Source organism: Strongylocentrotus purpuratus, unplaced genomic scaffold (genome assembly GCF_000002235.5).
Source record: "Strongylocentrotus purpuratus isolate Spur 01 unplaced genomic scaffold, Spur_5.0 spur5_contig_866, whole genome shotgun sequence".
NCBI classification, from domain to species: domain Eukaryota; kingdom Metazoa; phylum Echinodermata; class Echinoidea; order Camarodonta; family Strongylocentrotidae; genus Strongylocentrotus; species Strongylocentrotus purpuratus.
The window spans coordinates 780,755-806,975 of NW_022145575.1; the positions used below are offsets into that span (position 1 = coordinate 780,755).

General features: G+C 39.7%; 1 protein-coding gene and 1 long non-coding RNA gene across 2 annotated transcripts; both read right to left on the reverse strand.

The window, feature by feature from the left end:
• Positions 1–1,436: 1,436 nt before the first annotated feature.
• On the reverse strand, positions 1,437–2,428 carry LOC115919823. The gene is made up of 2 exons (XR_004062028.1): positions 1,951–2,428; positions 1,437–1,830 (listed from the first exon to the last, which is right to left on the reverse strand). It is a non-coding gene; the product is annotated as an uncharacterized LOC115919823 (long non-coding RNA).
• A 9,167-nt stretch (positions 2,429–11,595) lies between these two features.
• On the reverse strand, positions 11,596–20,882 carry LOC105438521 (pre-mRNA-splicing factor CWC22 homolog). The gene is made up of 6 exons (XM_030974221.1): positions 20,700–20,882; positions 17,739–17,880; positions 16,563–16,668; positions 15,771–15,832; positions 14,766–14,915; positions 11,596–13,833 (listed from the first exon to the last, which is right to left on the reverse strand). Exons 1-6 carry the CDS (start codon positions 20,791–20,793, stop codon positions 12,573–12,575), a joined length of 1,815 nt encoding a protein of 604 aa, XP_030830081.1. The 5' UTR covers positions 20,794–20,882; the 3' UTR covers positions 11,596–12,572.
• Positions 20,883–26,221: the final 5,339 nt, after the last annotated feature.

Genomic DNA, 26,221 nt, shown 5'->3' on the forward strand with positions numbered 1-26,221 from the left:
CTAAATGCCTGAAACGGTGCGAGAAGGGTCAGGACGACTTGATATTTTATCAATCGGTGCAAAATTTTACCCTGGATAAGCTATTCAAGCCCCACCAAAAAACTGATTAAATCCCCCATCTCCTAGGGTATATAACAATGCCATAGCTGATATTTTGTTGACTTTCTTCCCATGATGCATCACATGAAATTGACTTAACGCTGGGTTCGCAAGGTGGTTTTGTGAATCCGCCATATTGTTATAATTATGGAAAGAGGATTTATTGTACATGTATTCTTTCAGTCTTGATTACTAAATCCGTTCAGTAGCTGCCTTAATAACCGCTGCACAGACAAGCATGTCATATTTAAAAGAAGAACGTTTAGAAGAAGTAGACTAGAAAGGAGAATTTGCATTACTCTACACTACACACATTTCACTAGTAGTGGGCATTTTAGATATTTTGTCTGTAATTTTCTTTCTTTTCGGGGTGGGTAATGCTAGACAATGAATTGCCATGCCAAAGTTTTAATAAACAAATTTATTTTGGTGATTAATTAAATGATATTTACACTCTATTATGTTATTAGATTTTGTCTATAATTTTGTTTTCTTTTTAATCAGTGGAGAGATTGGTTAAGAAATAGAATATTTATCATCATTCATACAATTTGAATATTCATGAATATTCATGAAGAGTTCTCTCCCTTCATTAGATGACTTATAGATGTTATGTAAAGATTTTGAGTACCGTAGTGTTTTTTGTATTCCATCTGTATGACCTAAGATATTAATCCATCAGTTTTTGTGGTTAAGTTGTAAATATATGACATGCAGGTGTTGTGTATACTATGCATCTGTGCTATGATGTTAAAGGGAAAAGAAAGAGAGAGAGGATAAAAAAGGGAAAAACGTTGATTACGAGTAGTACAAGGGAAATCCAATCTCGATAGCAAACCACTGTAGAGGAAAGCAGAAAAATCAGACAAGTAGCAAGGTGAGAGTTTGAATACAATCAGATATTATGAATTGCCCTTTAAATATAGAAACACAAGGAAAGGAGGGATATTATCATGTTTGTTCATTTTTTTTAAATCATTATTTTCTCTTTGCCTGAATTCAGGCCCTGACAAGTTATTTTCAGACCACAGTTAAGGCTTTTTTTGTGTACAAAATAGCTAATTCTAGGTGATTTTCAGGCCCTCTGATCAATTCTTACTGGGATCCCTGCATTCCACATAGGTTGTGTAATCTTGATGCTTAAAGGGGAACCCCAACCTCATATATGAAGTTGGTCTTCATAAAAGCAAAAATAACATAGGAGGGAATCTGATCAGAAGAAAATAAAATGTGAAAGTTATACATGTGACTGTAAGTACCTGATGCAATTGATCAAACGACATACAGTTACCTAAAACATGAAAATGATAAAGACGTCCTTGGTTGTGAGCAGATTGTTTATCTGTGGGGGTAAAGAAGTAGTAAGACCTTGGCCTAAACCATGTCCACTTTTTGACAGCTGAGGTATATCAATGTGAACTAAATTTAATAAAGACGTCCTTGGTTGCGAGCAGATTGTTGATCTGTGGGGGTAAAGAAGTAGTAAGAGCTTGGCCTAAACCTTGTCCACTTTTTGACAGCTGAGGTATATCAATGTGAACTAAATTTAATAAAGACGTCCTTGGTTGCGAGCAGATTGTTGATCTGTGGGGGTAAAGAAGTAGTAAGAGCTTGGCCTAAACCTTGTCCACTTTTTGACAGCTGAGGTATATCAATGTGAACTAAATTTAATAAAGACGTCCTTGGTTGCGAGCAGATTGTTCATCTGTGGGGGTAAAGAAGTAGTAAGAGCTTGGCCTAAACCATGCCACTTTTTGACAGCTGAGGTATATCAATGTGAACTAAATTTAATAAAGACGTCCTTGGTTGTGAGCAGATTGTTTATCTGTGGGGGTAAAGAAGTAGTAAGACCTTGGCCTAAACCATGTCCACGTCCACTTTTTGACAGCTGAGGTACCGTTATATCAATGTGAACTAAATTTAATAAAGACGTCCTTGGTTGCGAGCAGATTGTTTATCTATGGGGGTAAAGAAGTAGCAAGAGCTTGGCCTAAACCATGTCCACTTTTTGACAGCTGAGGTATATCAATGTGAACTAAATTTAATCGTACATGTATAGACTTGATTCATGTTATTTGGGATTTTTTTTTCTTTCTCTCTCACAATTTTGTTGTTTCTACCTACACCAGAGCCAGCAATTTCGTCATTCTCTCGGTAGATCATATGTACTTTACTGTCAGAGTAGATTTCATCTATGACTAATGAGTAAGCTATATAATTCCAAGATAAATATATTATGGTTCATATTGTAGATGTCTTGCAAGATCTGTTCCAATACAAAAGAATTATGATTAAAGTCATGTTCAGATTTCATGTAATATCTTTGCTATGCCATTCTTTGTTGTTGTTTTTTATTATTTTATTACAGCATACAGTACATCTTTTACATGTTCAGTTGTTCAATAGAGATTCTTTGAAAAGGAAAACAAAATTTGTCCACCAATTACCAGAAAATGATAATATCCTGATCACTTCTCTTACTCATGCCAAAGTTCAATTCTCAAATACTGGTATGTATATTGTCATGTTTGAATGAATTTGAAAGGTTTTAAAGGGACTTGGTAACATTGTTCAGATGAGGGATAGTAGTGCTAAGGTAGTGACTTCAATGCTAGATGTACAATTAAAGATAATATGAAAGTTTGAGTGAAAACGGACCACTATTCATGGTACAAATTGGGAAAAACTGATCTTATCGATTCCTTAATATAATTCTCCCAACTATATAAGTGTTGACAGATTTTTTTATAGCCTGTTTTATATCTTTTTTTTCATGGAAAAACGGTTGGGAAAATTCAAACAAGGGAAACGCTCTTGGCGGTCTCGCCTGCATAACGCAATTCAATATGATAAACCAGAACGTCAATGACGTAGCGCTCATCCGCATCTCACAACAACAAATATCGTAAATTTTATGTGGTACACTTTTGAACTGGTCAAAAAATAGAAATTTGATGCCCTGGAAGGGACATAATTTCATTTCATTTGCATAAACTACCATAAATAATCAATGGAGCAAAATCTCACAATTCTGTGTAGAAGTTTATTGTTCCAAATTTAGCTCTACCAGATAAGGCAAAATCGGTCAAGAAATGAGGGAAAAGAAGCAATTTTTGTTATTTTTGGAATAAATTTGCATAAATTACCATAATTAATTAATGGAGAACAATTTCAAAATTCTGTGTAGAAGTTTAGTGTACCAAAGTTAGCTCTACGATATAAAGCAAACCAAATCAAAATCGGTCGAGAAATGAAGGAGAAGAAGCCTTTTTTGTGATTTCGAATAAATTTGCATAAATTAGCATAGATAATGAATTTCACGATTCTGTGTAGAATTTTAAATCCCCTCCTAGCCCTATCATATGAAACAATCAGAATCAAAATCGGTTGAAAAATAACGAAGAAGAAGCATTTTGAAAATCTTAATGTTGATGCCACAACAAAGTCTAAGTTTGTTGACCTTAAATGGCCTTTGACCTTAACTTAGTGACCTGAAATTCTACTCACATGATTGGGGAGACTTGATAACCCTATAGTCCAAGTTTCATTGACTAAGATCTTATACTTTCAAAATTATATCAAAAATTCAAAAACTTAACCTTAGGTTAAGTTTTCGATGATGATGCTACAACATAGTCCAAGTCTGTTGACCTGAAATGACCTTTGACCTTGACTTTGTGATCTGAAATTCTACTCACATGATTGGGGATACTTGATTACCCTATAGTCAAAGTTTCATTGACTAAGAACTTATACTTTAAAAATTATACCAAAAATTCAAAAACTTAACCTTAGGTTAAGTTTTTGATGTTGACGCCGTCGCCGTCGCCGTCGCCGTCGCCGTCGCCGCCGCCGTCACCGGAAAAGCGGCGCCTATGTCTCGCTTTTTGCTACGCAGGCGAGACAAAAATGGTTGGGAGAATTTACGGTTAATCACTGTTAGAGGGTGTCGTACATCGACGCCTTCAAAGAAAACCAAAGATATCTTTGTGGTTTGAGTATTTTTTCAGGATTTTTTGCATGTCAGAGGGTTAGTACAGTAGAAGGGATATAGTAAGTAACATTTATACAAAAATTAAGCAATTTTTTTCATCAACCTTCAACAATGTTACCAAGTCACTTTAAGTGAGTGATGTTAAAGGGGTAGTTGAGTTTTGTTGCAGAGGGCGCTACACAAAATAATTTTTTGTGAGATAATGAAAAACCAGAGTGTCAAATTTGAAAGAACATACTGTACAATTTAAAAGACCATACAATTTAAAAGACAAAATCATCTGTTTGATCAAAAATCAAATCAGAGACGGTTGAAATATCCATAAATATAACAGATTTCTAATCTTTGTGGTGCCCCACAAATATTCCACAATTTGAACCAGCCATTGCAAAAAAAGAAATAGCGCCTTAATACGTTTTATTTCAGCCCATGCCGATGTTGGCTTTTTCATGTTGGTTATAATACGCACTACCAGCCGGCCCGTGTTTCGTCTTGAAAATAGCCCAACTGCCTGGAGGTCATCGAAAAGTACCGAGCGGCCATTTGGAAAAAAGGGCCTCCTCCTTCCTATTTTTCAAAAAGGCAGGACGCTAAACATCTTCTTTTTTTTCTTCAATGGCTTAAGCATGTAGGGCCTGATTTCCGATTTAGTTCAATATACATGTAATACAGAGTAAATGAGTATGAGGTCATCATCATTCATATCTAAACCAATAAATGACTCAAAAGTATGTTGGTTATAATACGCACTACCAGCCGGCCCGTGTTTCGTCTTGAAAATAGCCCAACTGCCTGGAGGTCATCGAAAAGTACCGAGCGGCCATTTGGAAAAAAGGGCCTCCTCCTTCCTATTTTTCAAAAAGGCAGGACGCTAAACATCTTCTTTTTTTTCTTCAATGGCTTAAGCATGTAGGGCCTGATTTCCGATTTAGTTCAATATACATGTAATACAGAGTAAATGAGTATGAGGTCATCATCATTCATATCTAAACCAATAAATGACTCAAAAGTATGTTGGTTATAATACGCACTACCAGCCGGCCCGTGTTTCGTCTTGAAAATAGCCCAACTGCCTGGAGGTCATCGAAAAGTACCGAGCGGCCATTTGGAAAAAAGGGCCTCCTCCTTCCTATTTTTCAAAAAGGCAGGACGCTAAACATCTTCTTTTTTTTCTTCAATGGCTTAAGCATGTAGGGCCTGATTTCCGATTTAGTTCAATATACATGTAATACAGAGTAAATGAGTATGAGGTCATCATCATTCATATCTAAACCAATAAATGACTCAAAAGTATCCAAGCTGAGCCATTATCCTTTAGAACTTCAAAATGATTTATTTACAGCAGTGAAACTCATAAAAAATACAATTTAATATTTGACAATTCACTCAGTTGGAATGATGAGTGCTTCTTATAAATTCACAGGTACGTTTTTCCACAGGGAAATTTAGTTATATTTAGGCATTGGTATAGTACATGTACATGTAATAGTCAAGTATTAGTGAATATGCCTATAGATGTACATGTATTCTATGCAATTTAAAAAGATTCGTTTTTAAAGAAATCACAGAATGATGCATTTAAAAAAAGGGATCCAGGATACACATAATGTGATCTGAAAACAAGGACAATACAAGGACAAGAAACAGGCGGAATTGATTCATCAATAGGTAAACAGGATTTAATTACAAAATTTCTTCTAATATTAAGTACGATAGAGGAAAGGATCAAAACACAGTGGATCAAGCTATATTTCTACTTATCAAAAAACTCTGATCATTATACTTCAATACATATATATCTTTCTTTGTTTATTCTTTAATATACTGAGGCTAACTACAAGTGAAGTCATACAATGTTTCCATCATGTCAATGAAAAGACTCCACATCCTATAATGATTTTACCCCCCCCCCCCCTCCCAATCAGGCAACTCATACAATATACATCCTACAGGGCAATCCAACATTTGTATTAAGTTCACTTGATGGAAAGCAGAACAAAGAGAAACAGAAGGGCGGACGTTTGAAATAAATCGGACCAATCATAAGAGAGTCAGGAATGTTTGAAATATGAAATCACTAAATCTACCGGTACATGTATATGAATCTTAAATTGGCAGTTTGCTCAACGGATTGTGATGTAGTCTCGACACTCTCCCGTTTGTCATACATATACAAAAATATGATTGATTTCTGTTTTTCTTTTAAAGGTGAAATTCAAAGAAAATCACAAATATGTCAACTAATGTAACACTAGAAACTGGTAAGCTAACAGATGGCCATCGTACAAGTTTTAGGTCAACTACATATCGGGTGATTTATAAAAATACAAATACAACCACCTCCATAGCAGCTGGGATATACGAGAGATTCGCCGGAAAAATAACGATGTTTTAATGACGTCACTATATTAGTACAGGAGCCAGGGGGGGTCAACCTAGCTGGGAAGGAAACCAATTTTCATGTGCACAGATGTGAAGATCACATAGCTCCACATAACAAATTGACAGTCTGGCATGTTCTAAGTGGTGGGTGTGGCCAGGGGGACGCCCCCCACCAAAAAAGTGGCCCTTTTGACGACAAAATAGTATTTTGTAAATAACATTTTAAGGAAACCTTGAACCACTATGGGTTTGGTGTCATATGAAAGAGAGTTAAATTATCTACATTTTGAAACCAATTTCAAAGAATTTGGGATTAATTAAAATCGCAAATTTAAGTAAAAAACATGATTTTTGTGATTTTTTTCAAAAAATTGAATTTTATCAAAAAACATTATTTTCCATAAATCAAAATCGGAAAATTGATTTTTTTTTAAAAACTTTCCAGGAATTTGCTTACGTTCAACGACAATAACCTATGCGAAGGAGAGGTTTATATATTGTTTCAATAAAAAGTTATACCAATCCAAAGTTATGGATTTGATTTCCACAAAAACAACATTTTTGCCCACATGTGTATAAACTGTATGCATATACGTGCATTAGTGTATTAAGGACCTGTTTGGTGTGTTTACATCAAGTTTTAAAGATAACTTTGAACTAAAACCTCTAATCACCATGTATTTGGTGTCAAAAGATGGATAATTAAAACACTTCATTCTGATAACAATTTTAATGAGTGATAAAGTGTTTGAAATATAAATTTTGAGCCAAAAAGGTGCTTTATTGTAGATATTCCTCTGGTTTTGGCCAGTATATCGGTATATTAACTAGACAAGTGATTGGACATTTAGTAGTGCAGAAAGTTCAAATGATTTAGAGCGCTGAGTGCAATTGATCAGTTCTTCTCCTGTACTCTGGGATGTTTCAGGAATGTGGACATTGGCAGTTCCCTCTCCCCCCCCCCCCCCCCCCCCCACCACCCCCACCCCGCCCCCTTTCAGTCGCTTGTCATAATCTTGCCCAAAAGTTAGTGCATCGATCAACATGAATATAATATAATATAATATCGCCATGTTTGGTTAAATGGCTTATTTTGCCTGACTACAAACACGTGTATGCTTGTTAGCACCCAATACTCTGCACAATCCCTATTGTGATAAAGTAATTCAGTACAAACATTGAAGGAACATTATGAAACTACTTGATTCGATTGAATCTCAGTTTTTGTCTTTGTGTGTTTCAAAGAGAAAGTTTCACAACTACTATTGAGATCAATTTGAAATAAAAGGAGGAAATAAAAGGGGAAAATATCAAAGGTATCAAAATATGCTCATCTGACCGTAATTAAATGCCTAAAACCCCTTGACTTCCGGTGGCTCTGCCCCCTGGACCCCGTCTAGGACCCTAAGGCGGACGGCTGGATGCTATTCTGACGGTAATTTAATGCTTAAATCCCCTGAGCTTCCGGGGGCTCTGCCCCTGGACCCCACGCCAATTTATGACCTGCCAGTGTCACAAATAAGGTAAAAATATGCTCATCTGACGATAATTGAATGTGTAAAACCCCTGAGCTTCTGGGGGCTCCGCCCCTTGGACCAAACACCAATTTGTGTCCTGCCAGTGTCACAAATATGGTATAACATTATGCTGATCTGACAGTAATTTATTGCCCAAAACCCCTGAGCTTCTGGGGGCTCCGCCCCTTGGACCCAACACCAATTTGTGTCCTGCCAGTGTCACAAATATGGTATAAATTAGGCTTATCTGACGGTAATTTATTGCCCAAAACCCCTGAGCTTCCGGGAGCTCTGCCCCCATGACCTTACGCCAATTTATGACCTGCCAGGGTCACAAATAAGGTAAAAAATATGCTCATCTGACGATAATTGAATGTGTAAAACCCCTGAGCTTCTGGGGGCTCCGCCCCTTGGACCCAACACCAATTTGTGTCCTGCCAGTGTCACAAATATGGTATAAAAAAATGCTTATATGACCGTTATTTATTGCCCAAAACCCCTGACCTTCCGGGAGTTCCGCCCCCTGGACCCCACGCCAATTCGTGACCGGCTAGTGTCACAAATAAGGTATAAAATTATCATCATCCGACGATAATTTGATGTATAAAACCCCTGAGCCTCTGAGGGCTCTGCCTTTTCTCTTTCTCTTTTTTCTTTCCCTTTCTGCCCTGGGAAAAAAATTGTAAAAACACGTTAATTTTAACTTTTTGTAGGAGTTAGGCCCTCCCCACTGGCGCTCAAGGGGGGGGGGTGCGATTTTTTTACATTTTCGAGGGCCAAAAAAAATAAATTAGTGCTCTCTTAGTGCCCCCCCCTCACCCACTGAGCGTAATATTGGCCTGCACGATTTTAAAATTTCAGCACACTAAATTTCAAATTAATTTCAAATTTGGGCCCCCACCCCTAAGAAATCCTGGATCCGCGCCTGTATGTACCATATACGATCCAACTCAAGTAGGCACAATATTTCGGGCAAATTATTTGGTACGTAAATGGACATAAATTATGCATGATATGGACTAACTCCAGGAGTTCCTGGAGTTAGATATGGACATGATTTAATATTGCTTTATTTGATCTCAAATGGATTTTTCCTTGATGTTGAAAACATGTGTTGCGTTGTGATATTGCCTTTAGAAATAAAATGGTTAAAGGCGTTGCATAAAGCATTTGGTTGGACATTGTTTTGCGAATTTTAATAACCCAATAACAATAATTACTGTACAGGCCTAGGTAAAGATAAGTAGAGTTCGAAAAAGATTGTCATTGACTTTTACAGTAGCACAAGACTTAAGTTAAATCGTAAGGTATATAGCTCTTAATTTTTATCGTATTCATATCAGGAAGGAGTGCAGGAAAGGGACATTTAAACCTAAGTACAATTTGCCTTTCACATTAGTCCCGCGAGGTTTCTCTCAACAATCTATATCTAGCATCAAAGGGTGTCTCGCAGTCACTCCCCACCATTTAAATCGTGTGGCAATGGCCATTTGTGTATCGCTGGCCTGTGGCGAATATTTTCATATAGGTTCCATTGGGGTTTCCTTTCAAGCTGATTTAGCTCAATATTGAGGTTAGGGTATTTTAGGGCCGTCTGACAAACACCCCACCCAGGTGCACCTGAAGCAGTTTGGGATTGGGGGAGGGGGCAAACATTCCAGGGGCGCACCTTTCAGGGGCAGTGGCGTAATGAGCAAAAACTTTTTGGGGAGCAGAAGAAAAATCTGCACCAACCTCACTCTTACACGTTACATGCCGGCCCCGCGGAACGTTTTTCAAAGTGGAGTATTAACGATCAGGTAGAGCGGAGCGAGTGCAGCGTAAATTGGCGTGGGGTCCAGTGTCTTTGCCCCGGCGGGGTCAAGGGGCAAAGCCCTCAAGAGCTGCAGGGGTTTTAGGCATTAAATTACGGTCAGATAAGCATATTTAGATACCTTATTTGTGAAACTGGCAGGTCACTAATTGAAGTAGGGTCCAGGGGGCTGTGTCCCATGAAGCTCAGCGTTTAAGGCACTTAATTATGGTCAGATGAACAGACAGGGACCCGTCTTAGGGCCCTTGGTGAGGTCCAGGGTGTGGAGCCCCCGGAAGCTCAGGGGTTTTAGGTATATAATTACGGTCAGAAGAGCATATTTTGATACCACATTTGTGACACCGGCAGGTCACTCATTCTTTCTTTCTCTCTTTCTTTCTTTTTCTCTTTAACATACTTTTTTTTTAAAGTCAGGGGGGCTGGAGGGGGGCGGGGTGGGGGTGGTGGGGGGGGTGAACTGCCAATGTCCACATTTCCTGAAACATCCCAGAGTACGGAGAAGAACTGATCTATTGCACTCAGCGCTCTAAATCCTTTGAACTTTCTGCACTACTAAATGTCCAATCACTTGTCCAGTTAATATACAGATATACTGGCCAAAACCAGAGGAATATCTACAATAAAGCACCTTTTTGGCTCAAGATTTAAAAAGTTTTTCAAAAATTCAATTTTCCCATTTCGATTTATGGAAAATAATGTTTTTTTTATAAAATTCAATTTTTTGAAAAAAAATCACAAAAATCATGTTTTTTACTTAAATTTGCGATTTTAATTAATCCCAAATTCTTTGAAATTGGTATCAAAATGTAGATAATTTAACTCTCTTTCATAATGACACCAAACCCATAGTGGTTCAAGGTTTTCTTAAAATGTTATTTACAAAATACTATTTTGTCGTCAAAAGGGCCACTTTTTTGGTGGGGGGCGTCCCCCTGGCCACACCCACCACTTAGAACATGCCAGACGGTCAATTTGTTATGTGGAGCTATGTGATCTTCACATCTGTGCACATGAAAATTGGTTTCCTTCCCAGCTAGGTTGACCCCCCTGGCTCCCGGTCTATATGGACCAACACTGCCCAAGCAGACGACATCCCATAGAGAATGAACATAATTGCAAAGCTATTATTTCTCAAATTATAATGAGTTTAGTGTGTATAAATGTAATGGCATGTCAAACCATTCAAAAGGGGATATGACCCGATTCTGATAACTAAAATCTTTTGCTTGTAAATACACAGGATAGGGGTTAATTAACAATCAAAGAAACCAGACTTTCAAATTGAAAACCCCCCGGAATGATACTAAGGACGGCATTTGTTCCCTCTTTAAACGCAGAACATACCCCAGTGTGTGCAGCTGAATATACAATGGCGTCTTATTTTGTTTACAAGCAATTACAAAACAATGTATCACTGCATTTGTCATCAAAATAAATCTATGCGCGGGGTTTAGAGTGAGGCAATAGATTATACATTTAGCCTGACTGTAGTGAAGTAAGAGAAAGAACTCAAGAGAAGATAAAAACACAGGCACTGAAAATGTGTGAGATGTCATGGGACATCGTCTGCTTGTGCAATTCATGTCCATACTGTGATCTCACACATCTCAGCAGCGTTCGGAGAGCTCTTCAGGTGCTATGCCGGGGATGTATTTAAGCGTTTTGTAATTCATAATAATCATTACTTCGAAATGTTTTCCAGCATTGAATTTTGATAACCTTGTCGAATCAAAGTTTCAACTTTGCAATAATGAACATAAAGTTAGTTTTTAAAATCAATGAATATCTACTTTAAGTACCTTCTCCCTTGGGGCACTATATGGATAGCATATCATTATATAGGTTCTCTATATTAACATTTTTTTGTCAAAGACCCTCCTGAAACATTCATTTTGAATATTGACATTTCAGTCATTTAGTGTGAAGAAACAAATGGGATAATTCGTCCCTATTTTTATGAAGTGACGGTAGTGAATGAAAATTGCATACACTTTGCGGTACAATTTTCCTCAATACCGTCACTTTGAGAAAACAGGGACGAATTTTCTGGCACAACATCACAGTGTCATTACTGATGGAGTCAATTCAACGTACAGTACCCGTAATATTGTGTATGAATTATTTCTGTTCAACCACAGGGAAATACTGTAGATCATGATGGCCTAAAGGAAAATTTAGCTTGCCCTGTGAAAATATAAGAGGTACTATACTGTTATACAGATCCAGTATCAGGCTTGTTCGGGTATCATCAAACCACATTTATAATAAAATCACTAGGCAGTAATCAACACATAGATTAGATGTTCAGCACTTGTTTTCCATATGAAGCAAAAGAAGAAGTTATTTTCATATGTAACAAATTAATTACCAGTATCTTATTAAGTACATGTAGCTTCAACAACACATTGTGCAAATAAGGTAGTTTTGTGAAATGTAGTTGCTCAAACAGATGATGCTGGAATGCAAATTACATAAGTCATTGAAAATAATGATTTTATGGCATAGAAGTAGAAGAATTTAGTTAGGACATGAAGCTGGCACATATATTATACCTCTTCTAACTTCAGGCTTTACAATGTTTGAACTTTCCTTCAGCTTTGTCAAAAAAAGACTGTTAGTTCATTAACATCGCAGATATTTATGCCTTTAGTTTCATGTTCAGGACATGTCTTTTCACAGCACTACATGTACATTTTGTTAATTTACGGAAGTTCCTAAACTACTGTCTGTGCGATTGGTAAAGGAGGCACATTCAGAGTTTGACAAATTATATCTGCTTGATAAATTCACCTAGCATCTTCTTCCCTCTTTCTTCTAGATCTGTCCCGAATGTTTGACTATCCCGAGAACGATATCGCTCTCTGCTTCCTGATCTCTTCTTTCTGTTGTCATCTTCTTTCCTTCCAGGTCCATCCCTTCCATTGCTTCTATCCCTTCTACTATCTGAATCTGGTCTATCTTTCCTCTCTTTCCTTTCCATTCTCACATCATCTTTTCTCTCTGCAGATTGATATCTTCTTCTTCCTGAATCATAATCACTGCTTCTCTTCTCTTCCCTACCCCTCTCCTGCCTATCTCTATTTCTATCATCCCTACCATGTCTTTCTCTTGAAGGGCCTTTCTGCTTCACGTCGGCAAAAGAAGGGCCACTGTTGACTTTCCTTCTATCATTCTGTTCGTAACTGTCTACCCTTTTAGATCTGCTATCATCCTTCCCATTTCGTGCGTCGGAATCTCTCGGTATTCTCCCTTCCATTTCTGTCCTTCTATCCATCTTTCCGGAATCTCTTTCTCGTCTGCTTTCATCTCTATCTGTTCGATGGGTTGGTTTATTACCTTTCCTTCCCTGTAACTCATCATCATCGCTTTCAGCAGACATGCTCTTCCGTTTCCTATCACGCACCGTCTTATCCTTCTGTCTATCAGCAATTCTCCTTTCTGTTGTCTTCTTCTTGTAACCATCATCACTATCGCTGCTAGAAGTCTCTCTGCTCTGTCTCCTTCTTCTCCTGTTCATCTGCGTTTTATCCTCTTGATCACCAGTAATTCTATCCTGTTTCTTATCCTTCTGTCTATCAGCAATTCTCCTTTCAATTGTCTTCTTCTTTTTGTAACTGTCATCACTATCACTGCTAGAAGTCTCTCCACTCTGTCTCCTTCCTCTCCTGTTCATCTGTGTTTTATCCTTCTGACCAGCAGTAATTCTATCCTTTTTCTTCTTTTTCCTGTAACTGTCATCTCTACTTTCACTATCGCTGTCTGAGGAGGCCACTATGCGCTTTCTATTATATTCATAATCTCTCCTTTCCTCTCTCCATCCTTCTTTCCTTCTTTCTCTCTTCTCTTCTCCGCTGTGTTTCTTCTTCCTGTCACTGTTCTTCGCCTTCTTTTCTTGGTAGTCACACTCATCATCGCTAGCTGACGTCTGCCGTCTTCTCCTTGATGATTTGACCTTTGATGAATTACTCTTGTCCTTTCTCGATGACTTGCTGTGTTTTTTTCTATCATCACTGGACTCTGCTTCAGAGCTGAAAACAAGAAAAAAGATCCACTATCGGTCAAAGAAAAAAAAACACAGATTTTCTGGTTCTGTATGCATCATATTAAACACAGAGCACACATTGGTGTCATCCTATCAAGCAACCCACACAAAAGCACCTGTTCCATACTCCATAGGAAACAGATATTATTTTTGTTTTTAATTCAGCACTTCTCGATATATGTACAGGTGTATCGCATGAAATTTTACCACAAAATCACCCTTGATTAAGTTGAATACAAATAAATCTTTGTTAAGTGCCCTGTTACAAATTATTTCATTCAACTCTTATGAATAATCGTATTTCAATAGTCAGAATGCCAGTTTCAAACATGAATTGTTGCTAGGTAGGACAAACACTGTGGCTTGTATTACCTAATAACATGCAAATGTGTAAAATAAGCATTCTGACTATTGAAATACAATTATTTGTAACGGGTGATGAAACAATTTGTAACAAGGCACTTAGAGAGTTGTGCATTAAATTTGAGTAAATCACAGAAATCTTCATGGCTACCCTTCTTGAAAGGAATCATTTGTTTCCACTGGCCAGCTAGCTAAATGTAAAAACCTAAACAAACTAGCACCTTGGGATGGAGCTAAAGTCACTATTGATGAGCACCCTCCCCCCCCCCTCCCCCCCCCCCCTCCCCCATAACAAAACATGCCCTTTTTAGGATTGATTAAGGCCCTCTGCACTAGTTTGGCATGGGGGATTAGACCTCCCTGCAAGGTCCCTGGTAGGTGGTTATCTCATCGAATCAGCTCTCAATTAACATAAAAAAAGGGCATCATGGGGATCAACAAGTACCGCTCAGGCATAGTTGGCTGTATAAAGGGCGCAAGTAGCTATAAGTAGTGCAGAGGGGCTTTAACACAAATTAGGCAAATTTATTATAAAAAATGCATTCATGAACTCACCTCTCTGATTGTTCTGTAGAATCTGAATCACTCTCGCTATGGTGATGCCTTTCTTTTCTCTTCTTGTTTCTCTTTGACAACTGATCTGTATCCCGGCCAATCTTCTTATTTTTCTTCTTTTTCTTCTTTGAATCTGTCAATCTTTCTAACCTATAATACCAAGAAGAAGAAGAAATATAGCAGACAAAAAAGAAGAAGGAGAAGAAGAAGGAGAAGAAGGAGAAGGAGAAGAACAAGAACAAGAACAAGAAGAAGGAGAACAAGGAGAACAAGAAGAAGAAGAAGAAGAAGAAGAAGAAGAAGAAGAAGAAGAAAGAAGAAGAAGAAGAAGAAGAAGAAGAAGAAGAAGAAGAAGAAGAAGAAGAAGAAGAAGAAAAAGTACACGGGAAAAGAAGATGATGAAGAAGAAAAACAATATTGTTTACTTGATCAATCATCATCAACGATAAAGCTGCCAACATTCTTTGATTTCAAAAGCTTTCAGTAAAAAAAAAATCGAATTATTCTTGTTTAACAAATTAAAAACACATGTTGCTCTTCAAGGTAATTACTAAGAAATTAGAAAATGGGGTAAATTTACATTTTTACATTGCAAGAAAAACTACTTTGCATTATTTTTTCTGTTAAAATTTTAAGGTTCATTTGCTCACTGTATGAGCTTCTCATCGATGACAAGAGCAACAGTTTCATCTTACATTTGAGACTTTGTCTGACAATTTGCAAAGTACTGCAAGTAGTACAAAATGCCACACAATGCATGTTATTGTTAAGGAAATCCAATCTTCATAGCAAGTTGATCTGAAGGAGAGCACAACAGTCAGGAGCAGAGGGTTAAAGTTTGGAAGAAATCACGACAAGTTACAGCTATTTGGTCCCATACATTACTGTCCTGACCACATCTAAAATGTCATTATCTGATGATTGTATCTAGCTGATAGTCTAACATTTCTAACTAGAGCTTACATATGACATAACATCAAATGAAGACAATGAATAAATACTAACCCTTTACTCCCTTTGAGTTTCTGCAGCAGAAGATCATCTAAACTACCAGGTTCGGCCTTCTTCTGTACAAAAGAATGAAGATAATAATACTGTCATCATCATCACCATCACCATCATAAAAGCAACCACCAATGCTCATGTTAAAAGGTTGAAGATTTAAAGATTTTTACACAGGAACAACCCAGCAGACCAATAGTTAACAAGATTGACAATGTTGGTTCAGTGAGAACCCTAGGAAAGTCATTTACTGTCAATCGCTAGAACACACAGATAACTTTACAAAAGATACAAGAGGAGAGAGAAAGGGTGGAGAGAACTTTGTATATTAATAAGCAACTGTGGAATCATGTACATGCCCAAATAAATATGAAACCAAGTAATTTAAGCAAGAAAATAATAACACATGGATAAATAATTTGCATACAACATGAACACACATTTTTATGGGGCTTTTTTTTTTAATCATGTTTTTTAAGTTAAAAATTAAAAGGACATAATGTTTAACCTGCCGACCCTAATTACAATCAGTTTATTTACTTTATTGACCCCCAAATATGTCTACCAGCATTCTGTGTCTATTTCTGAACAGTTCTTGTGTATTAAGCAATTGATGGGTAATTCATAGAATAAATGTAGGTATGCTGAAAGAATACTTTTGATGCCTATTGAATTTTATTGATACCAGTATTCAAGACATTCTTGGCGCGATGTACATGTACTGTCTTTTTGTGTGATAATGTGACGTACCAGTGCTTATTGCCTTTGGTCCCCTTTAAAACAATTGAGCCTTACCTTTTTCTTTTTCTTCTTTGGTGGAGGGCTTGGGCTTGAAGAGTACCTTTCTTCTTCTTCTGGACTTTCTGCTGGAGGTGGTCGCTTAACTGGTGGCTTCTGTCCTCTGTGTCAAGGAAATGTGGTTTATTTTTGTTATTATAATTGCACTTCACATCTAACTCTACCCCCTTCACATACTTACACATTTAATTTCACCCCATTACAGTCAAACCTGCTTTAGTGAGCACCTGTCTACAAAGACCACCTGTATCATCACAAGCACATTTTTTTTGTTTCCTTTGGGCGGTCGCGGTAGACAGGTTTGACTGTATCTGTAACATATTCAAAAAGTCTTTTTATTTTATATTATTGTTATCATTTATTTCTTTATATTTTCTTGGATTGCAAGATCCAATTATTGTAAAATGCAGTACCGGTATCTGAAAGTTGAGAACTAATACTAGTGAGAGCTATCAAATTCCATGATAACCCTTTAAATATAACAGAAAAAACAACATAAAACACATGTTGTATGACTTACACTGTCACTGATTTTGTTTAACCTTACTTTTCTGGTACAAGATTTTGTTTTTATTTCCGAGAAAGGTCTGAGAATTCAATCAAAAAATGAAATAGGCAACATGGGGCCATAAACACAGAATTTCTTGAGCGATGATATTATCTCATGTATTAACCAGGCCGTAATTTTCTTCTGCTTAAACTTAAATCAAATTCCAGCAGTTCTTTGATAGGCTTTCAACTCAATGAGGGTTATTCTTGCTATCGCCAAAACGTCAAAAATTGTCCTCAAACGGCCCACGAACCCTTTACTGTAGTCCTGTCTATTAGTATTTTAGGTGAGAACACAACAAAAGAATGTTAATGTTATTATTTCTATGCTTAGTTATGTCTTACTCTTGCCCATCACACATCCAAATATCTTATTTTAGTATTTAATAATATTTTCATACATTTTCACAACGATTCCGATTCCAAACGATTTCACAATTTTCTTCCAATCAACGCCAGAATGCATGACGCAGCGCAAAACAGAGTGGAAATGACTTGGCCACCAAAATTTCCGAGGGTGCATGTGAAATGGGGATTGAACGTAACATGCTGTACTGGTATTCTCAAAATATATTGGCGATAGCGAGAATTTTAATAGCTTGGAAGAGTGATATCATGACTTACAAGGCTATCATCAGGGCCTCCTTCTCTGCTTGGCGTACGGCTTCAGCTTCAGTCAATTCTCTTCCTTCTGTCCGTTCCTTGTTAAACCACTGAAGGTCCTTGCCTTTCTGCCATCGGCCAACCGGGGCTTTCAGAGAATGGCCTGTAATAATGAAATGTGTGGATATATTTTCATGATGAATTTTATTGTGCTGAATAGAAAGAGATAAAAGGATGTTAATAACATTAAAAGGAAGGTAGAAAGAGAAGGTTGAAGGTTGGTTGCACTTCACCATGGGCTGTTAAAGTTGCAATGGGGAACTCTTGTTAGAAATAAATAGCTCCCCATCGCAACTCTACAAAAGGAGGTGTAGGGTGTCTGAACGAGTTTTCAAGTTTCCCTTCTCACCATTATGGTTGGATAATTGAAAAAATCATTTACTCAAAATAATACACTTCAAATTTCAAGACTGACCAATGTTTCTATCAAAAGATACAGCCCCCCAAGATTTAGGCCATATTCATCCAATTTTTGGCAATCGATGAAAAAGACGTACACGCGGAGTTATTTTATTGATATGCAAGCGGATCCGGGCTAACTCGGACCCGGGGACAACTCGGCCCCGCCGCAAAAAAAGGTCAGTTTTGTGTTATTTTGCCCTAACTAACTCTAACCTTAACCTTAACCATAAGCCTAAACCTGCAAAAACTGACCGTTTTTTGCAGCAGGGCCAAGCCAAGGAGCTCCACCTCCACTGTCTTCCGTGTGCGGGTCCATTCGCAAATTCACAAACACACACACGCGATCCGAATGCATACATTCATTGTCATGATTGTATGCATGTGCAGATTTTACGAGCTGTCACCATGGGTTTGGGCTAAGCAGAGCTCACGCCTCCCTACGTACTTGGCTGGTCCAAAAAATGGGGAAAGGGTATTTTCAAACTTTAATGGCTTGTGTTCCTTGGGGCTAGCGAGTAAAAAAGCTCATGGATATATTCCTTACTACTGGGACTACTTATCGTTCGGGGCGTCATTTCTCGGAGCTACGACGATGGAAACAACATTTAAATCGCTGTTTTGACCAAGACATTTTTAGAATTCTAAGATGACGCCCCTTCCGATATAGAGTAAAGGAGCCCGTTTTCGGCCACTTAAGACAAAATCCTATTTTTAGGACTCTTTACTTCATATTTATTATCATTTCTTGTTCAAATCATGAAGCAAATATTATTATTATTTAAACAAAAAAAGAATCCCAGAAAGAAATCACAAATTGCCATGACAATATTCATTTCAATTTTCACTGTTTTGGAGCCCGTTATCGGCCGAGCGTTTCAGTTTACGGCCGCATGTACAAAGTCAATAGGAAGCGCTCGCACGCGCCGTGCGTTTCCGCGCTGATGTACAGCACAAGCGGGCGGAGCAGGTATCCCACGCCGGAGCTCCCTGGTGCTCGCCTGGCCGAAGACGGGCACAGCGTTGATCGGAAGTTGGAATCTGAATTAGACAGAGATATCGTGTGTGCGTCGCGGTGTGCGGCTGCATTGATTTAATACATGCGATGAGATACTTTTGAGCTTGCGACCAGCACAAAATCGGGCTTTAAATCTGAAAAATACTTGAAATAAAGCTCATTTTATGGTACCCATATTTCTTACAGACACGCGTAAGATAGAGTAAAGTAGCCCGTTTTCGGCCACTTAAGACAAAATCCTATTTTTAGGACTCTTTACTTCCTATTTATTATCATTTCTTGTTCAAATCATGAAGCAAATATTATTATTATTTACACAAAAAAAGAATCCCAGAAAAAAATCACGAATTGCCATGACAATATCCATTTCAATTTTCACTGTTTTGGAGCCCGTTATCGGCCGAGCGTTTCAGTTTACGGCCGCATGTACAAAGTCAATAGGAAGCGCTCGCGCGCGCCGTGCGTTTCCGCGCTGATGTACAGCACAAGCGGGCGGAGCAGGTATCCCACGCCGGAGCTCCCTGGTGCTCGCCTGGCCGAAGACGGGCACAGCGGTGATCGGAAGTTGGAATCTGAATTAGATAGAGATATCGTGTGTGCGTCGCGGTGTGCGGCTGCATTGATTTAATACATGCGATGACATACTTTTGAGCTTGCGACTAGCACAAAATCGGGCTTTAAATCTGAAAAATACTTGAAATAAAGCTCATTTTATGGTACCCATATTTCTTACAGACACGCGTAAGATACTCGATTTTTCAGATTTGGGTAGAGGGACCGGCGATTACATCGCTAAAATGTGATATTTTAGGATATATTTTCCATTGCAAATGTGGTTCTTCAGTGACACTGGCATGGTATGGTATGTGTGGGATATTTGTTATGCTATTATGCGATGTATTTTAGAGTGATTTTACCTTGTATCCAACCAATCGGCCGAAAACGGGAGCTGGCCGATTACGGGCTCCTTTACTCTACTCGATTTTTCAGATTTGGGTAGCGGGACCGGCGATTACATCGCTAAAATGTGATATTTTAGGATATATTTTCCATTGCAAATGTGGTTCTTCAGTGACACTGGCATGGTATGGTATGTGTGGGATATGTGTTATGCTATTATGCGATGTATTTTAGAGTGATTTTACCTTGCATCCAACCAATCGGCCGAAAACTGGAGCTGGCCGATTACGGGCTCCTTTACTCTATGGAGATAAATCTGCTCTTTCATATGACACCTCATTTATTGAATATCACCTTCAGGATCCCGAGCAATAAAGGTTTGAATCTCGATTTGGTAATAAAAACATTGACCAATTTTGCATGATCGCACAATGTACGTAGACTCCATAGGGATGCGTGCAATCTCTATGGAAAGGATTTTAGCACACAACGTCGGGTGCGCGATCAGACACCCTAGTATATTAATACAGTCCCACATACTGCGAAATTTGTTAGAAATTAAATATGGCAACTGAAAACATATCGAATGATGCTCTTAATCTTACCTAAATAACATTCTCTATCCTTGTCACCCTTCACACTATCCCATGTAAACTGATCCTGCCCTCCACGGTTACCTCCTCTTGGTACATAATACATCTTTTCTGATAATTTTCAAGGCAGTCTTGATTGCTTTTCGTCGGGATGTCGCGAGCAAAGTAAAGTACACTGACACAGTCGGATGCAAGTTTTTTTTTTTCGTTTTTTTTTCTTTTCTTTTAAATTGAGAAGACATTAATTTAATGTAATAAAAAATAAATTAACCTACTAAAAGTTACAATGACCAATAATTTGGTCAAAAATAGGAATGACATTTTAAAAATAATTGATCATAAAAACAATTGTATTCCATATTTTTCGCTGCTACATCGAACTTTTTCGCAGTGAATCCTTCTGACACTTCGTCTACCAGAAATTCGGTATATCCAGATCGCCATCTGCAGTAATACCAATACGGAATCCGCCGGGTGCGCCAAATGCTAATTTTTTCTTTCTTTTCTTCTTCTTCTTCTTCCTCTTCCTTTTTTTTTTGGGGGGGGGGCACTTACATGTAATCGATCGAGGTAAAAAAAAGGGGTCCAAAAAAATTAACCGATCTTGGAAAATTTAGGGGCCGGGCACGTGCCCCCCCCCCCCCGTGTCTACCCCCTTCCCCTTCTGCTAATTCCCCTTCCCCTTCCCCTTCCCCTTCCTCTTCTTCCTCCTCCTCCTTCTCCCAGGGGCATCGCTAGACCTTTTTCAGTGGGGGGGGGGGGGGGGTGTAGAGGCCAACGATTACCGACAAAACTAGCTTCACTTCTATTATGTAAAACTGTGTAGAACAGGTGAATATGCGTGTGACACCTGTTTTAAACATTTTTACATAATAGTAGTGAAGGGATGTTCCTTTATCTACCTGAGGAACTGTATATTTTGTCCGTTTTCTTTGTCGGTCATGTTCATAGTGTAGCCACCAATTACCAACAAAATTAAATGTCCCAATATCTACAAATTTAACCCTATAAACCCGGGGCAGAAGGCTAAATTGTTTTTCCTATGGACTATCTAAAGTAATTGCGTATGCGCAAATGATCATTTTCCTCGACGACATAAATATACGAATTATTTCGACAACTTATAGTCAACATCAAAGCTATATATTTTAATGCAGGTGCGGAGCTAGCTAGGATCTTATTTTAGGGAGGGGCGGTAAAGAGCAAGCGAATCATGTCTTAAAGAGCGCGCGAAGCGCGCTCATTAGCGGGGGGGGGGGTATCGATGTTAGGCCTCCCGCACGAAGCGTGGAAGCTTAGACGTTTCCTTGAATTATTACGAAAAGAAGACGATTTATTGTACCAATCTCGACTATTAATCCTTGTCTGAATGAAGTTTCCCCCCCCCCCCCCGCGCGAAGCGCAAAAGCTTTGGCGTTTCATTAAATTATTAAAAAGTAGACGATTCATTAAGTGCTCGACTCTTAATCCTTGTCTGAATTCAGTTTCTCCCCCTCCCGCGCAAAGCGCGGAAGCTTTGACGTATCATTAAATTATGAGAAAAAGCAGACGATTCGGTGTCGGCTACTGTTCTCGACGCTTAACGCGTGAAGCGCGGAAGTTTTTACCTTTCATTAAGTTATTAGAGAAAGTAGACGATTCGTTGAACCGTGCTCGAGTCTTAATCTTTGTCTGAATGAGATATCCCCCTCCCGCGCAAAGCGCGGAAGTTTTGACGTTTCATTCAATAAATTATTAGAGAATGAAGACGATTCGTTTTACTGTTTTCGACTCTTAATAAGCCCTAATTGTCTGAATTCAGTTTCCCCCTTTAGCTCGAAGCGCGGAAGCTTTGACGTTTTCTTAGATTATGAGAGAAAGAAGACGTTTCGTTAAACCGTTCTCGACTCGTCCAAATGAAGTTTTCCTCATCAAAATATAGAGAAAGGAAAACGATTCGTTGTATTGTACCCGACTCTTAATTCTTATCTGAATTCAGTTCTCTCTTCCCCCCCCCCCCCCCCCCCCCCCCCCCCCCCCCCCCCCCCCTCTGCGCGAATCGGGGAGGCTTAGGCGTTTCCTCAAATTATTAGAGAAAGAAAACGATTCGTTGTACTGTTCTCGACTGGTCTAAATGAAGTTTTCCCCACCAGCGCGAAGCGCGGAAATTTTCGCGTTTCATCTTCTTCTTATCGAGTCACTACACAAGTCCCGTCCAGTGGTCCACACAGGCTTTGGCACGGAAATTAACGGCTTCCAGGTCCTCTTGGGTGCATGGCTCTGGCAGGAGTGGGTAGACTAGCAGGTGTTCCATTGTCTGTTCCTGGCCGCATTCACATGCCGTTTGTTCGTCTCCTAGACCCCACCTCTGCATTAGGACTCTGCATCGACCGTAGCCAGTTCTTAGGCGGTTGAGGCTAAGCCAGGTAGGCCAAGTCTCACTGGAGCCGGTTGCGAGGGATTCCTTCGGGCTGAGGGAGAGTTTATGTGGAGTTGTCTGAAGGTGGTTAGACCACAAAGTCATCCTTTGGTTGTGAGGGCTAGTATTAAGAGGCTCTACCGAGTGCAGAAAGCTGTGTCTGGATTTGAGCCGCTTGCCCACTGGCTGTTGTTCGAAGAGTGGGTGGAGTGGATTGTTTTCTTGTTTGTCCTTTTCTTTCTGGGACAAGACCAACCTTCTGACGTGTGGAGGGGCAATACCGCAGAGCAGGTAGATGTCTTCTACTTTAGTTGGCCTTAGGCATCCAGTGATCGCTCTGCAAGATGAATTTAGAGCTGGGTCAATCTTGGGTGCATGGGCCGACCTACTCCATACTGGTGATGCATACTCCGCAGCAGAGAAGCAAAGCGCGAGGGCTGTCGTCCGGATTGTTCTGGCATCAGTCCCCCAGTTGGTGTTGGCTAGCTTCTTGAGGATGCTGTTGCGGGCTCCAACTTTTGCCTTTGTGTTGGCGATGTGGTTCTTGTAGGTAAGGGAGCGATCGAGTGTGACGCCTAAGTAGACTGGGATGGGAGTGTGCTTCAGCCTTTTCCCATACCAGCTGATCCTTAGTTGATGGTTGGCATCCCTGTTCTTGAGGTGGAATGCGCTTATCTGAGTTTTATCAGGGTTAGCTCTCAGGTGGTTGGTCGCATAGTATGGGATGAGACCGGCCAGGGCATCACTGAGGGACTCCTCCAACTTCACAAAAGACTGGTTCTGGGTGGCGATGCAGAGATCATCGGCGTAGAGGAAGCTCCTGGTGTTTGGGTGGATCGGTTGGTCATTCGTGTACACGTTAAAGAGTAACGGTGCGAGCACACTTCCTTGTGGTAGGCCATTTTTCTGTCTGCGCCATCTGCTGCGATTCCCATTGAGAACCACAAAATATCGCCGATTGGACAGCAACGTCTGGATGAGTCCAGTCAGTCTCACGTCCTTTGTCAGCTCAAAGATCTTCCTGGTAAGGATTCTGTGATTCACGGTGTCGTAGGCAGCAGAGAGATCAACGAAAGCAGCTCCGGTGATTAGCTTACTCTCATACCCGTCCTCAATGAACTGAGTGAGGTTTAGGAGTTGGCCAGTGCATGATTTTCCTGGCCTAAACCCTGCTTGTTCTGGAATGAGATGTTCATCCACGAATGGGGCGATGCGGTTGAGGATAAGCCGCTCGAACAGCTTATATGTATGGCACAGTAGGGAGATAGGCCTGTAGCTCTTTGGACTGGCTGCGTCTTTACCAGGCTTCAATAGGGCAATAACTTTGGATTTCCTCCAGAGCTTTGGGATGTTGTTGGTGCCCAAACATTCGTTGAACATTTTGAGAAGCCAGTTGAGGGCGCCTGGTCTAAGCTGTTTGATCTGCTCGCAGAGGATGTCATCAAGTCCAGCAGCTTTGTTGTTTTTCATTGCTTTGATGGCAGCAAGCAGGTCGTTCATGGTGAACGGTCTAGTGAAGCCTGGGTCATCTTGAGAGCTTAGAGCGTCTGGGACCTTAGGGAGTCTGGCCCTTCTGGGGTGATGGTCAGGGTTTCCCCGACCATTCAATAGGAGTTGATGGGCAACTTGGTCAGCAGTGACTTCAGATCTTGGTTGGGCCTTTGTATAGTCATTGCCCAGTATCCGGATCGTTTTCCATGCCTTCCTGCTGCTATGTGTCATGTCAGTGGATTGAATGAATTCCTGCCACTTCCTCCTTCTAGATTCACCAATTTCCTTGGTCAGATTTTCTCCAGATTCCAGTGTCTCCTCACTAAAGGGGTCCATCTGGAAGTGTTCGATGTAGTCTTCATACATCACTTTGGAGTGGTCCGTCAAGCCTTGAATGTAGCTTGTGCGACATCCTCGGGGGATGTTACGCCTTGACGATTTCTTCATCAACTCTACAAAGGTGTCGTAGTTTTGGGGGGTGGCAGGTAGGTCCTGGATGTAGGAGTCAAAGTCCTTAGCAAACTTTTCCCAGTTTGCCTTCCTCAGGTTGAAACGACGTCGGAAGGGTACTGCTCGTGGAGTAATGACTGCATTAACCTTAAGCCCTATCGGTCGGTGCTGGGAGTGAGGGATTGGGTCGAGAATGACTTTCTCGCACTGGTTAGCAATCCTGGTAGATGTAAATATCAGGTCAGGGTTGTAGCCACGTCTCCACCTTGCACTGTTGAAAGAGGCAGGAAGCTTAGCGTCATGAATGAGGGACAGCTGATTAGCATCTGCCCATGTCTCAACGAGTTCACCATCTTCGTTCATTTCTCTATATCCCCAGGAAATGCTATGGCTGTTGAAATCACCAATGACCACATTCATCCTGCCGCGTTTCATCAAAATATAGAGAAAGGAAGACGTTTCGTCGTACCGTTGTTGACTCTTAATCCTTGTTTGAATTAGTTTCTCCGAAAAATTTAAACCTCTTATTTCTTTAACTGATATTATAAGAAAGTAAAACTTCGAGAAAATATACAAGAATTGTAGTTGTAGTCACTCTCGAAGTCGTCACAGCGGATAAAAAATCACAGTTCGTAGGGAAAAAAACTTGTCGGCCGACCGACAATATATTACATCTCACCGACTTCAAACTTCTGCATTGTTATAGTACACGAGGATCGACACAGAATACCGACACAGCTGACCCGACACAGCAACATATTTACCCATGTCTTTCTTGCTCCCTCGACGAGACGACTCCACCCACGACCCCCCTTTCTTTTACTGCACTCCTCCTTTCTCAGGCTCTTACCTCCCCCTCTCTCCTCTCTTTACCCCCCATTTCTTTTGTTTCCCTTTGCTTTGCTTTTTTTTTTTCCTTTTCTTCCTTTTCATTCTTTTCCTTTCTTTCCTCTCCTCCCTCTTTTTCTTTTTTCTCTTTCTTTCCTTTCTCTTTTCTTTCCTTTCTTTTCCTTTCTTTCTTTTCTTTTCCTTTTCTTTTTTCTTTTCTTTCCCTTTCCCTCTCTTTTTTCCCCTCCCCCTTTTCTCTTTTTTCCCGACGGCAGCGCAATATTACCGACAATATCCTGACAGGTGGAGGGGTGTCGAACCCCTGGCTTCTCCTTCTTCTTCTTCTTCTTCTTCTTCTTCTTCTTTT